Source organism: Octopus sinensis, linkage group LG7 (genome assembly GCF_006345805.1).
Source record: "Octopus sinensis linkage group LG7, ASM634580v1, whole genome shotgun sequence".
In the NCBI taxonomy this organism is placed as follows: domain Eukaryota; kingdom Metazoa; phylum Mollusca; class Cephalopoda; order Octopoda; family Octopodidae; genus Octopus; species Octopus sinensis.
In genome coordinates, this window is record NC_043003.1 from 85,461,801 (window position 1) to 85,474,264 (window position 12,464).

At 34.8% G+C, this 12,464-nt stretch overlaps 1 protein-coding gene across 3 annotated transcripts in view; it reads right to left on the minus strand.

The window, feature by feature from the left end:
• The window catches only part of LOC115213936 (alpha-N-acetylgalactosaminidase), a 43,794-nt gene that overhangs the window by 9,086 nt on the left and 22,244 nt on the right, over positions 1-12,464 (minus strand). For all 3 annotated transcript variants that reach the window (XM_036504872.1, XM_029782935.2, XM_036504871.1), the window contains exons 4-6: positions 10,085-10,259; positions 8,857-8,939; positions 636-797 (exon numbers count right to left, since the gene is read on the minus strand). In XM_036504872.1, the coding sequence (XP_036360765.1) occupies positions 636-797; positions 8,857-8,939; positions 10,085-10,259 (420 nt within the window). The remainder of the gene's footprint in view (positions 1-635; positions 798-8,856; positions 8,940-10,084; positions 10,260-12,464) is intronic.

Below are 12,464 nucleotides of genomic sequence, written 5' to 3' on the forward strand. Positions count from 1 at the left end.
AACCCAATAGGCTTACCATTAATTCTATGAAATATTCATGGGTCCCGCTAGTCAATAAACATTTTGGCATCAACATCTTTCTCAGGGTTTTCAAGACTAAAACCTGAGCACTTGCTTGAATGCTTGCAACAGAGTGGACTACCCTAAAGGCACCCAGGAGCCACATGATGGTATTTAACAGGATAACAGATTAAAGCAATCATGCAAGAACATGAAAAGTCCTTTCAACAAGCTTCAACTTTTACTCATAAGACTTTGTTTACAGAAGTTACTGTCCAATGTTGTTGTTAAGCAATGAGATCAAAATCGAAGGTGTACAATTATAAAGCAAACTTAACATAATCTTTCCTGCTTCCCATGAAGATACTTGGTCTAAAGAAATTTTGAGCCAATGAGAGAGTAAAAATGTAACAAACCTATCAACCTACAAGAAACAATAGCCAAATCTCCTCCTCTTAACCTACAGTGGTTTAAGAACATTAATAGCATCACTCTCACAAGTTTGGAAAAGCCTGTGAAAGCCATGGGTAATACCCATTCCCTCCAGACCCAATAAGGAAGAAAAAAAATCCTATATAGACTTAAACTCGACTATATAAAGCAATTTCAAGAAGAGAAATATCAAAATAATTTACCATGTCCGGATCATTAAATTGTCCTGGTTTAGCAACTTCAGCAAACTTTGCTTTATTATCTCCATAGAATTTAATGATTGATGCAATGCTAGCCCAAGAATCCTGAACATCATGGTAGTTACGCCAAATGTTACATGATTTTGCAATAGCTTTGTAGTCAGGCTGAAACAGAGTAAAAGAAAAATTATAACTGAAAACTAGTAATTGATAACACATGAAACTGCATTACCATTTCAAATAACTTTGAAAAACCAATAATCCCCCACAACCACTTTTGGTTCAATATTTAGATTAAAAACAATTTCCCAGAAATTTAGTAAAATTAACATTTGATAATTTTAGTAAATGTCATGTAGTAACCCTTATACCTACAGCATATTTATGAACATTTTGCATTTTACTAAATATTTCATAATATATTTTGTCTTCGCGATGCTTTCTAAATTTACCTACCACAACCTATAGCTTAGGAATCAGTGATTTAAAGTAAAAACATTTTTGCTAATAAATTCCTTAGTTCCTTTTAATGATGGGTGTGTGGTTAAGAGAAGTTTACTTCAGAACTACATAATTTAGGATTGGCTCCCATCATATGGATCGACTGGTTTCCTCTACTATAGCTGCAGGCTGACCAATACCTTGTAAGTAAAAGTTTGTAGTTGAATACTGGAAGTTTGCATGTGTGTCTGTGTTTGAGTTTGCACATGTGCATGTGGTGGGGGGTGACTATGTGTATTTCTCTTGTCGTGCATCTTATTTTATCTTTATATATAAATGTAAGTTTGTGTGCTGTCTGTCTCCTACGATTTAGATTCCTAACTACTCCCACATTTTGCGGTGCAGTTTAACCAAAACCGGGTATCTTATAGTCGTGATTCATATCGAGCCCTTCTGGGTATTAGCACGCGTCTACGATGAGTCTACGATTTTAAAAAGAATTTACCATCAATTTTTACCATTTTTAATGCATTTTTGGCATATATAAGGGAAGTAACTCTCTAAAAATTTATTATTAAATCTCAGAGCGTAAAAAGCTACAGTAACACCCCCCACTTTGTGGTTAGCCATATTGAGATGGCTATTATACTTTACATCTCTAAAAATGCTTATATAGTTATTTCCCTTACAAACCCAAGCAACACCGGGCGATACTGCTAGTAACTTATAAAATCGAAGTGGTAAGTTGGGCTATCATTTGATAAAATAAGAAGGGTGCAAGGGCAATAGTGTAAGAGGAAACATAGTGGCATAGAGAGTGTGACTGATATCAGGGAAGGGGAGGACAGCGATAAATATGGAGTGGCAGTGGGATAGTAATGTTAATACAGTTGTCATTCAGAGATACACTTGCGAGTGCTTTCGATCTCTTTCTCTCTCACTCGCGTCTCTTTCTCTCTGTCTCTCACACTCTGTCTCTCTGTTTGTCTGTCTGTCTCTCTCTCTGTAACACACACACACACACACTCACAAATCTATAGACAAGTATTTAACAACGTTTAAACCAAAATTATCCAGAAATAACCAAAGTATTCCTTTTTTTTTTTTCCGTTTATGTACAAACAATAAAGAAGTTATCATCTGCTAAATACTTAGTCAACTTACTTTCAAGTCAACACTGAAGGTGAAGTACCTTATTAATTTGGTTTTTATGATTTACAAAATTATAATCACTCATTCAACTATCGCAAAGATAGAAAGACAGATTTCTAAAGAGGAAATTGCTATCATTTAGTATCTCATCCCTTTTGGTGTTGTAATTTTCCATCATGTTCTGTTCATAAAACCATCTAAAGTTTAAACTGAAGGTGAACTCCCTTACTGAATTTATTGAAAAAGTATTCAACAATTACATTAATTCATTAATTCATTCCTTTAATAAAGTCATGGGTGATGGTAACTGTATGTTCAGAGCTGTGTCACTCTTGCTCAAAGACAATAGAAATAACTGAAGACTCCGGGAAAAGCCTGGACAATACATATGCAATAACTGGAAGTATTTTCATTCTTTTATCCTGAATAGTACAATGCAGGAATACCAAGCATACATGAGTTGGGATGAAACATATAGCGGTAATGTTGAATTTGCTGCCATTAGTGAATTGTACAAAGTTGCAATTCAGGCTCATCACAAAAATGACAATGGAATTATTCTTCTTCTGTTCACCGTATGCAGTCAAACAGTTTCAGAAAGGAAGTTTTCAGTGTTATATAGTGGCGAAATTGACAACAGCCACTACAATGCTCTCTTTCACATAAACAATCATGAGCATGAAAGAAATGTAGTAGGAAATGAAACATCACAAGACAGTAAAAAAGACAAAAAGAATGAGAATTCAAACACTTAATATGAAAATTGTAGAAGAAAGTAAAAAACCATCAGAAAGTTAGGTTGCAAAAAATTATGGAATATTACAGGAGGATAAGAGAACAAGAAGGTGAAAAAAAAAGAGAAATAAGATTGCAGAGAAAGAAGGAAAATTATGGAAATAAAAAAGTAGAAGGAAAGACAAAGAAATACAATTGCGAAAAAGGAGAGAAAAAGGTAGAATAAATAGAAAACAAGAAAGAGAAAGTGACTGAAAAATACAACTAAAAAGGAGAAAGCTTTCCGGAGAAAACCAGCAGGAAATGTATAGATGATTTCAATGACAAGGTGTAGCATTTAATTATGATCTTAATCATAATTATGCATCTGAAAAAATTGTCTCCCTGGGTTCTATGTGCAAGACATGTGAAAAGTGTGGTGCGAGGAAGTGGGGCAAAGAATCATTAGGTATGTGTTGTTCTAAAGGTAAAGTCCAATTACAAATAAGTGAGCCTCCAAAACTTATAAAATATCCTCTTTTGGGTACCACTTCAGAATCAAAATGCTTTCTTAAAAATATTCAAGCATACAATTGTGCTTTTCAAATGACATTATTTTGGGCAAAAATTATTAGAGAAAGTGGGTTTATGCCGACTTTTGAAGTGCAAGGACAAATTTATCACAGAATTGGCTCTCTTAAGCTTTTACAGAATAAAGATCCACAATTTTTACAAATATATTTTACAGGTAACATTCAAAAGGAAGTACAGTGTTACAAGAATTGTCCACGTACAAGCTTAGAACTTATTTTTAAGCTGCAAGAAATGCATCACGGAAAGAATTCTTATGTGAGATGCTTTAGAATGTACTTCAACTGTGGACTTTCAAGTTGTCATCGATGCCAACAAAAAACCAGCTGGAGAACATGTCTGTCGATTTGATGTTCCTGAGTGTAATGAAGTGGCTATTATTATGGTTGGAGAACAACATGGTAAACAAGTTTTTATTTTGAAATATCATGACAATAGCATCATGTTTATAAATAAAACTCATCGTTCATATGATGTTTTACAATATCCCTTGCTTTTTGCTAACAGAGAAGATGGATACCACTTTGGTATATCACAAGTTGGAGGAATAACTTCCAAAAGAACTGTATCCTGTACAAATTATTATGTTCATCGATTGATGATTTGAAGTAATTCGTTTAATCATCTTCACTATTGCCAAGATCTTTTTCACCAGTATGTTGTTGATATGTATGCCAAAATAGAGTCAGAGAGGTTGTGCTACATACAAATGCACCAAAAAGGACTACGTTCAGAATCATATGTGCATTTACAAGATGGCATTAACAATGATATTGATGGGACAGGGCTTGGACAACTTTGTATTCTCTCATCCAGTTTTACAGGAAGCCCAAGATATATGAACAAGAGGATACAGGATGCCATGACTTGTGTGCGTAATTATGGACATCCTGATCTTTTCATCACTTTTACTTGCAATCCCAAATGGAACGGAATCCAAGTTGAACTTTTTCCAGGATATTTATACGTCAACAGGCACAACCTAAATGCAAGAGATTTTCATCACGTTTCGAAATTGATGGACTTCATAACTAAGTCTTACATATTTCGACCAGCAGGTTAATACATGTATACTACTGAATGGCAAAAAGGAGGCCTACCTTACACACATATATTAATCTGGCTTTCACAGAAAATTCAAACTGATGAGATTGATTCTATGATCTCAGCAGAAATTCTAAACCCCCATGAAAGACAAAGAACTTTATGAAATTGTAAAATTGAACATGGTTCATGGCCCATGTGGTGACCTCAACCCAAATGCATCTTGCATGAAAGACAAGAAGTGTATGAAACATTATCCTAAAAATTTCATTAAAGAAACACAAACAGGTAATGATGGTTAGTATTGTAGTTTAAATTTTAGGAATAAAATTAGGATTAGGATTTAAGTTTTAAGGTAAAAGCTGAGGGTTAGCATTTAACATTAGGGTTTCATGTTAGCATTTAGGATTACAATTTTAAGTTAGGATGAGAGTTAGTTTAAACAGAAATTGAAAAGGAATTCAAAAGATTTGAATTTGAGTACAAATTTTTACAGAATTGAACTTACATATGTTTGGAATATGGATATCAAACTATATTCTTAAAAAAATAAAAATAAAAAGGTCTACAAAGTGTTCTTAGTCCGAAATTTCATTGAGTTTTTTTTTTTTTTTATTTACTGTAAGTTAGATAAAGAGCTTTACAATGCTACTGTTAATTCTCTGAGTCATTAACACAGGCAACGCTGGGCATTTCAGCTAGTACTAAATATAAACAGAGTCACTGTTCAAACAAATGGTGTCATTTGTTTATAATCCTCTCTAGAATTATGTCTAAGTTGTTCGTTGTTCAATAGACTAGAGGAAACATTCATTACCTTACCTGAAAACATGTACAGTTTGACAACAGGAATAACATAGGCCATAGGAAAATATGCCTCAATAGAGTCTTGTTTAATCAATACAAGATTGGAAAAGTAGATGTTAAACCAATGACAGTGGTGGTGGTGACAATGTTGGTGACAATGATCTTAATTTTTTAATTTTGAAAGTTTTAACTTTTAATTAATATCATAATTGCTTCATAAATTAAAAAGGAGGCTAGAGTAACCAGTTTCTATAACATTAAAATGGATAAGAGAGAAATCTTTATCGACTAAGCCAAAAATAGATTTAAATTTAGTATTAATATAATTAATGCTAACTAAAAGTAACTAATTACTTGTAGATAACTAAAAATAATTTTGAGAGCAAAAAATGACTAATATTAGAAAGTACAGGGAGGCTATGTTTTGCTGAAGAATTTAGAATAAAACCAAATCATGTCTAAAGTTGTCTCCTATACTCGACAGGAAAATCAAAATCAACAACTTTTTTCTTCACCATATCTTTATTTCTAGTTAGCTTTTTAATACTCCATCTTTTATCTTTATTACTTTCAATCACTGGATAGCAAATGTTGTTCGGGTATATATATATATATATATATATATATATACCCGAACAACATTTGCTATCCAGTGATTGAAAGTAATATATATATATATATATATATATATTATATAACCAGCTGATCTAGCAAGCGGGGCCGCATATCAGTGGGGGGGGGGCTGGTGCGCATTGATGCCATCGAGAGGTAGGCCCCAAAATGGCGCGCATTCTCTCCTGATGACCCCATACACTTGCTGGCTTCCGGTATGCGGAGTTTTTGACTGGTAGCACTTGCATGTGCAAGTTGTTTGCAGATATATATATATATATATATATATATATATATATATTAGAAGGTTTGGAGATGATGTACAGGTGTTATATATTAGAAGAAATGAGGTACTCAGAAATCCAGATGGTTTTATATTTACAGATATTTATTAGTATGTTACATGTTTTTATATATCATATATCATATATTAGCACTTTCGTCCATTCTAGTGGAGTCTTCAAATTGAACTAAGTTTTTACAGGAATTTTCTCCCCTTTCATCACCCTCTTGTACTATCTTATATATCTCTCCCCACCACTACACACTCAATAATATTATAAAAAGAGTGAAAATTCCTGCAAAAACTTAGTTCAATTTGAAGACTCCACTAGGATGGACGAAAGTGCTAATATATGATATATGATATATAAAAACATGTAACATACTAATAAATATCTGTAAATATAAAACTATCCGGGTTTCTGAGTACCTCATTTCTTCTAAGATATATATATATATTTCGCTTAGGCATGGCAAGGCTAATAGCCTGGTTCAGTACTCAATATACATATGTTTCAGAATGAAGTGTTAGATGAGTATAGAGCAGTAATAAGAAAAAGAGGTGACACAGGAAAAACAATGGTTATGTTATGAACTTCAGTAATTTTCTCATAAAATTACTTCTAGTTATTTACAAGTTCATAACTTGGTAAACACCCACAAGGTTATCAACCACCTCACCAACAACAACACTGAACACCTTTTTGATCTCCATGTGTCTAACACACGGGGACATGCCTACAAAGTCAGAAAACAGCACAGCTCCCATGACTTTCGGAAACATTTTTTCACGCTAAGGGTTGCTGAAGCGTGGAATAAACTGCCTGCATCAGTTGTTGACTGCCATGACACTGCATCCTTTAAGGCCCTCATGCTTCCCGAAATCCGTCGAAACTACACCTGATTATATATACACTTTAGATGAGTTGTAGTGCACCTGAGCACTGTACACAATTATTATTATTATTATTATTATTATAACCATTGCTTTTATACATATATATATATATATATATAAGTTTCCATATACTTTTCGTCTACCAAATTCACTCACAAAACATTTGTTGATCCAAGACAATAGTGGAAGGCACTATCCAAAGGAGCTATACAGTGGGACTGAACCTGAAACCACATGGTTGCAAATTGAGCTTCCTAACCACACAGCCATGCTTACACCTTGAGTTAGCTATTTGTTTCTTATGTGAATCAGACATCCAAATTCTTTAGCCAACCTAACTAGTTTTCAAGGAACTCTGTCAATCATAAATACAGTCACATCCTCCGAACCAAACCAAAAAATAAACAATAAACACATACACTCATTCATCTGTTTTTACTTCTGATTTTCCAAGCTAGCATGGGCTGGACAAATATAAGGTATCAAGGCTTTGCTGTACAGACCACCTTACGTTCATTACCATCATCTGCTGAAGAGCTGCCTGAGCTCCATTTGTTTGTTTTGGCTTGAGTTCTACAACCAGATGCCCTTCCTTCCTAATACCAACAAATTTACAGAGTGTGCTGAGTGCTTTTACATGGCACTACAATGGGTGCTTTACATGGCCCCGACACAGGTGTTTTGCATGGCACCAACACAGGTGTTTTTACATGGCACCAACATATGTACTTTATGCAAGACTAATTTGGGTGCTTTTACATGGTACCAGCACCCACAGGCCCACAAGATTAGGATCATTCAGCTGAGAGAGGGATGTACATGCCTGTATGCATGGACAGCCACAATTAGCTTGACGAGTCTTTCCAGGCACAGCAAACCACCAGAAGTTTCAGTCCTTTGTCATCTTCCCTGTGAGGCCCAACATCTGAAGATCCTTTCTCATCACTTCATCCCACATCTTCCTAAGTCTACCCCCTCCACACGTTCCCTCCACAATTAGAGATTGGCATTTCTTGATGCAGCTGTTTTTATATATAGATACAAATATACCAGACTGTAATCATCATCACCATCATAGTTTTAATGTCCACTTTTTCATGCTTGCATGTGCCAGGTGGTTTTTATTGAGGCAGATTTATTTACAGCTAGATACCCTTCCTGTTAACAACCCTCATCTCTTTCCAAGTAAGTTAATATTTCACCATAGTCAAACATGTCTTCATAGTATATTGGAAATAAATAACACTGTTTGCATGACAGTGATACTCCTTTCCAGCTATCACATGATGTCAAGAAAAAAGAAACACAAATATACACACACTCAGAAAGACAGATTCTATCTACTACATCCACTCACAAGGCTGTAGTCCCAAAGTGTCTTGCAATGGAACTGAATCCAAAACCATGTGGTTTGGAAACAAACTTCTTAACCATACATATGCCTGTGCCTATAGTGAATACAGGAAATAATATAGTAGCATGCAGTGAATATAGAGTTGAGTATAGTAGGTTGTAGTATATATAGAATTAAATATATTAGCTTGTAGTGAATATAGAATTAAATATGCTTACAGTAAATGGAGAAATAAATATTGTAGGATATAGTAACTACAGGAATACAGTAAGATGTAGTGAAAATAGAAATACAGTGGCATGCAGTGAATATAGAATTAAATATGTTACCTTAGAAACATAATCTGGCCAGCTGCAAGAATAAAGAATTGGTCTGCCCGTCATGTTGAGAAAGGATCCCATTAGAGGATAACCTGATTAACATATAAGAAATGATAAAGACATTAGTTTTATTTATGAACATTCTATAACAATCTCAACACAACAAAGACTGTATCACAAAGCTTGGCTTTGGGGATTTCACAACCTCAATAGAGTATAAATTACAGCACAAAAGTTGGCCTAGGGATCTCATCTGCAATGTAGCAAAGATTGAGTCACAAAGATGACCTGGGATTTTCAGATCCTCAACACAGCAAAGACTGACCTAGGTATGTCACATCCTGAATTTGGCAAGAACTGAGTCATGAAAACTAACCTGAAGATTTCGCATTTTCAACATAGCAAAAATTACATCATTATAACTGGCCTGGAGCTATCCCATTCTCAACATAGCAACAACTGACATAAGAGTTTCCCATCCTCAACAAAGCAACAATAGGCCTGAGAATTCCATATTCTCAACATAACAACAACTGTGTCACAAATATTGGTATTCACATCATCTTTCATGCAACAAACTAGCCATTCAATGACTGAATAGGATTTCACAGCAGATGCAATCAATGACTCTACCAGTTAAGTGATGACATTGTTTTACACTAAGCAGATAAACAATACTAAGATATAAATGAGAAAATACACACACACACACACACTCCTTTATAAATATGACAGGCCATCATACCATTTCCTTCTACTACTTTCACTCATACAAAATTGGTCAGCTAAGGCTATAATTGAAGACATCTTGTCCATAATGCATTGGGAATAAAACCAAAACCTTGGGGTTGCAAGTTTCTTAACTACAAGGCCAATCTAAAATAGTGTCTTTTTTATCATGTTGAACCATTTTCCTTTTTTTTTTTTTATTTTATAATTTAGTTAAAGGTGAAGAGTCAATGTCAATGACCTGTATAAACCCTCTCAACCTGATGAGACCAATGAAATTTAATACTCAGTTTGAACGTCTTCAAATCAATGTTTGCAGGAATTAAAATATGGAAAGATGAGACTTGTTTTTTTTTTTTTACATACAACAGAAGCCTCTGACGAAAGTACTCAAAGACTACTGGCTAGAGTTAAGCCAAGCAGAGAAAATAATAATGATAAGCAAGAGAAGTTAATTTCAAAATCTTTCAGTAACTAGCAAGTAACCCAAGAATGGAATGATACTTACCATATGGCATATCGTTTGCATTAGAATAACATCCATCTAGTTTCAGAAAATCAACTTCCCATTCAGCAAATGTTTTGGCATCAATATCCATGTAAAACTCACTACCTGGGAAACCACCACAAGTCTTTGTACCAAAATCTTCATAGATTCCTAACTTAAGCCCCTTACCGTGAATCTGAAAATAAAACTGACTAACTGAATCATCTTATTAAACCATTTGAGTATACTTCATTAAAGTATATACTTATATTTCATAATATACAGTCTAGCCAAAAGTTTGAAACATTTTTCTAAAAATTAAAATTGTTATACCCAAGTACAATTTGATTCAAATACAGTTGCGGCCAAAATGTTCAGAACGGTATTGTTTTCGTCAGAAAAGTAGGTACAATTTTTTATCAAATTTGTTTTATATTCTATAATTTTCACAGACAATAAATACGACATTATTTGTTATTGTCTGAGATTTTGGTGTAATTTGAGAGGATAATACAAAAGTCATGGATGATTTAGTGATTTACTGCAAAACCCATGGTGGCCAAAATTATCAGAACGGTTGCTTTTACTCTGTGTTTTAGTTTATTGAACCGGCGAACTCTAATGTTTTGAATTTGTTTACTTGACAGTTCATTTACTAAACATTAGTAAGAATATCTGCAGTGTACTTTGTTTATATAATGCCACTTACTCCGTTACCAATTCGTCAGCAGACTATTAAGCTTCGAAAGAAGAATAATTTAAGTATTGGGTCTATTGCAAAGATTGTTAACAAGTCAAAAAGTGTTGTTCATGGTATTCTTAAGGTCTACGATGATTGTGGTTCGTGTGAAGCAAGAAAGTCTACAGGTAGGCCAAGAAAAACGACCAAGAGAGAAGATCGTGCTATGGTAAAGTTGGTTAAAAAGGACATATTTAGAACTGCTGCTGCTGTTTCTCGAGAAATGAGCATTGTACTGAAGAAAACTTTATCTCGAAAAACTGTGTCTCATCGTTTAGTTGAACATGACCTACAAGCAAGAGCACCTGCAGTGAAGCCACTGATCAACTCCAAGAATAAAAAGTGTCGTCTTACCTTTGCAACCGAACATGTGTTGTGGTCTCAAGAAAAATGGCAAACGGTGCATTTCAGTGATGAATCTAAGTTTATGTTATTTGGCTCAGATGGGAAAAGGTACGTTCGTCGAAAAGTAGGTGAAAAATTGTCGACTAAATGCCTTAAGACTAGTGTTAAATTCGGTGGAGGAAGGGTCATGGTTTGGGGATGATATCTGGAGATGGTCTGGGCCCTTTGGTGCGAATACATGGAAAGTAAAATGCAGGAGTTTATAAACAACTTGTAAAAGATCATGTCTTGCCTGTGCTGAGAAATTCAACTAAGCGACCACCCATATTCATGCAGGACAATGCCCCATGTCACAAGGCTAAAGTGGTCATGAACTTCCTCAAGACTGAAAAGGTTATTGTTATGGATTGGCCTGCTCAAAGCCCAGATCTCAATCCTATTGAAAATGTGTGGAATGTTCTAGAACGTTCTAAAGCCAGAAATCTTAAAACAACCGAGCAATTATGGAATGCCCATCAGGAAGAAAATTTAATAAGATCACCCAGCAAGAAATTGAAAATTTAATTTCCTCATGCAGTCAAAGATGTCAAAGTGTGATTGAAGCTAAAGGGGTTCACGCTAAATCTATATATATAAAACTGTAGTTGTGCGAGTGTCTGTCCCCTTCGATTTAGATTCCTAACTACTCCCACATTTTGCGGTGCAGTTTAACCAAATTCCGGTATCTTATAGTCGTGATTCATATCGAGCCCGTCTGAGTATTAGCGCGCATCTACGATGAGTCTACAATTTTAAAAATAATTTAACATAATTTTTTATTCCATTTTAATGCATAATTTTTCGTGTGTCGATGGCGGCGGAGTTGGCGTCCACGCTCAAACACCTGCACCTGTGATTGCTTCTCCCCCTTCTTCCCTCCCTCGTGAAGCTGTGGGGAAGGGAGTGTAAGGAAATCAACGTCGTAAAGCGTTGTCAAGGAGACCAGCGTTCTTTTAGAACAACGACTTCATGGCTTGAAGACACCAAAACAGAAATGGTTAAGAAAGCCCGAATTGGCATCTATAAGGGAAGTAACTCTCTAAAAATGCTTATATAGTTATTTCCCTTACAAACCCAAGCAACGCCGGGCGATACTGCTAGTATTAAATAATTCCAGTATTCTCTGTCATTTTTGATTATTTTGTTATTTTTTCAACCGTTCTGATCATTTTGGCCACCATGGGTTTTGCAGTAAATCACTAAATCATCCATAACTTTTGTATTATCCTCTCAAATTACACCAGAATCTCAGACAATAACAAATAGTATTGTATTTAT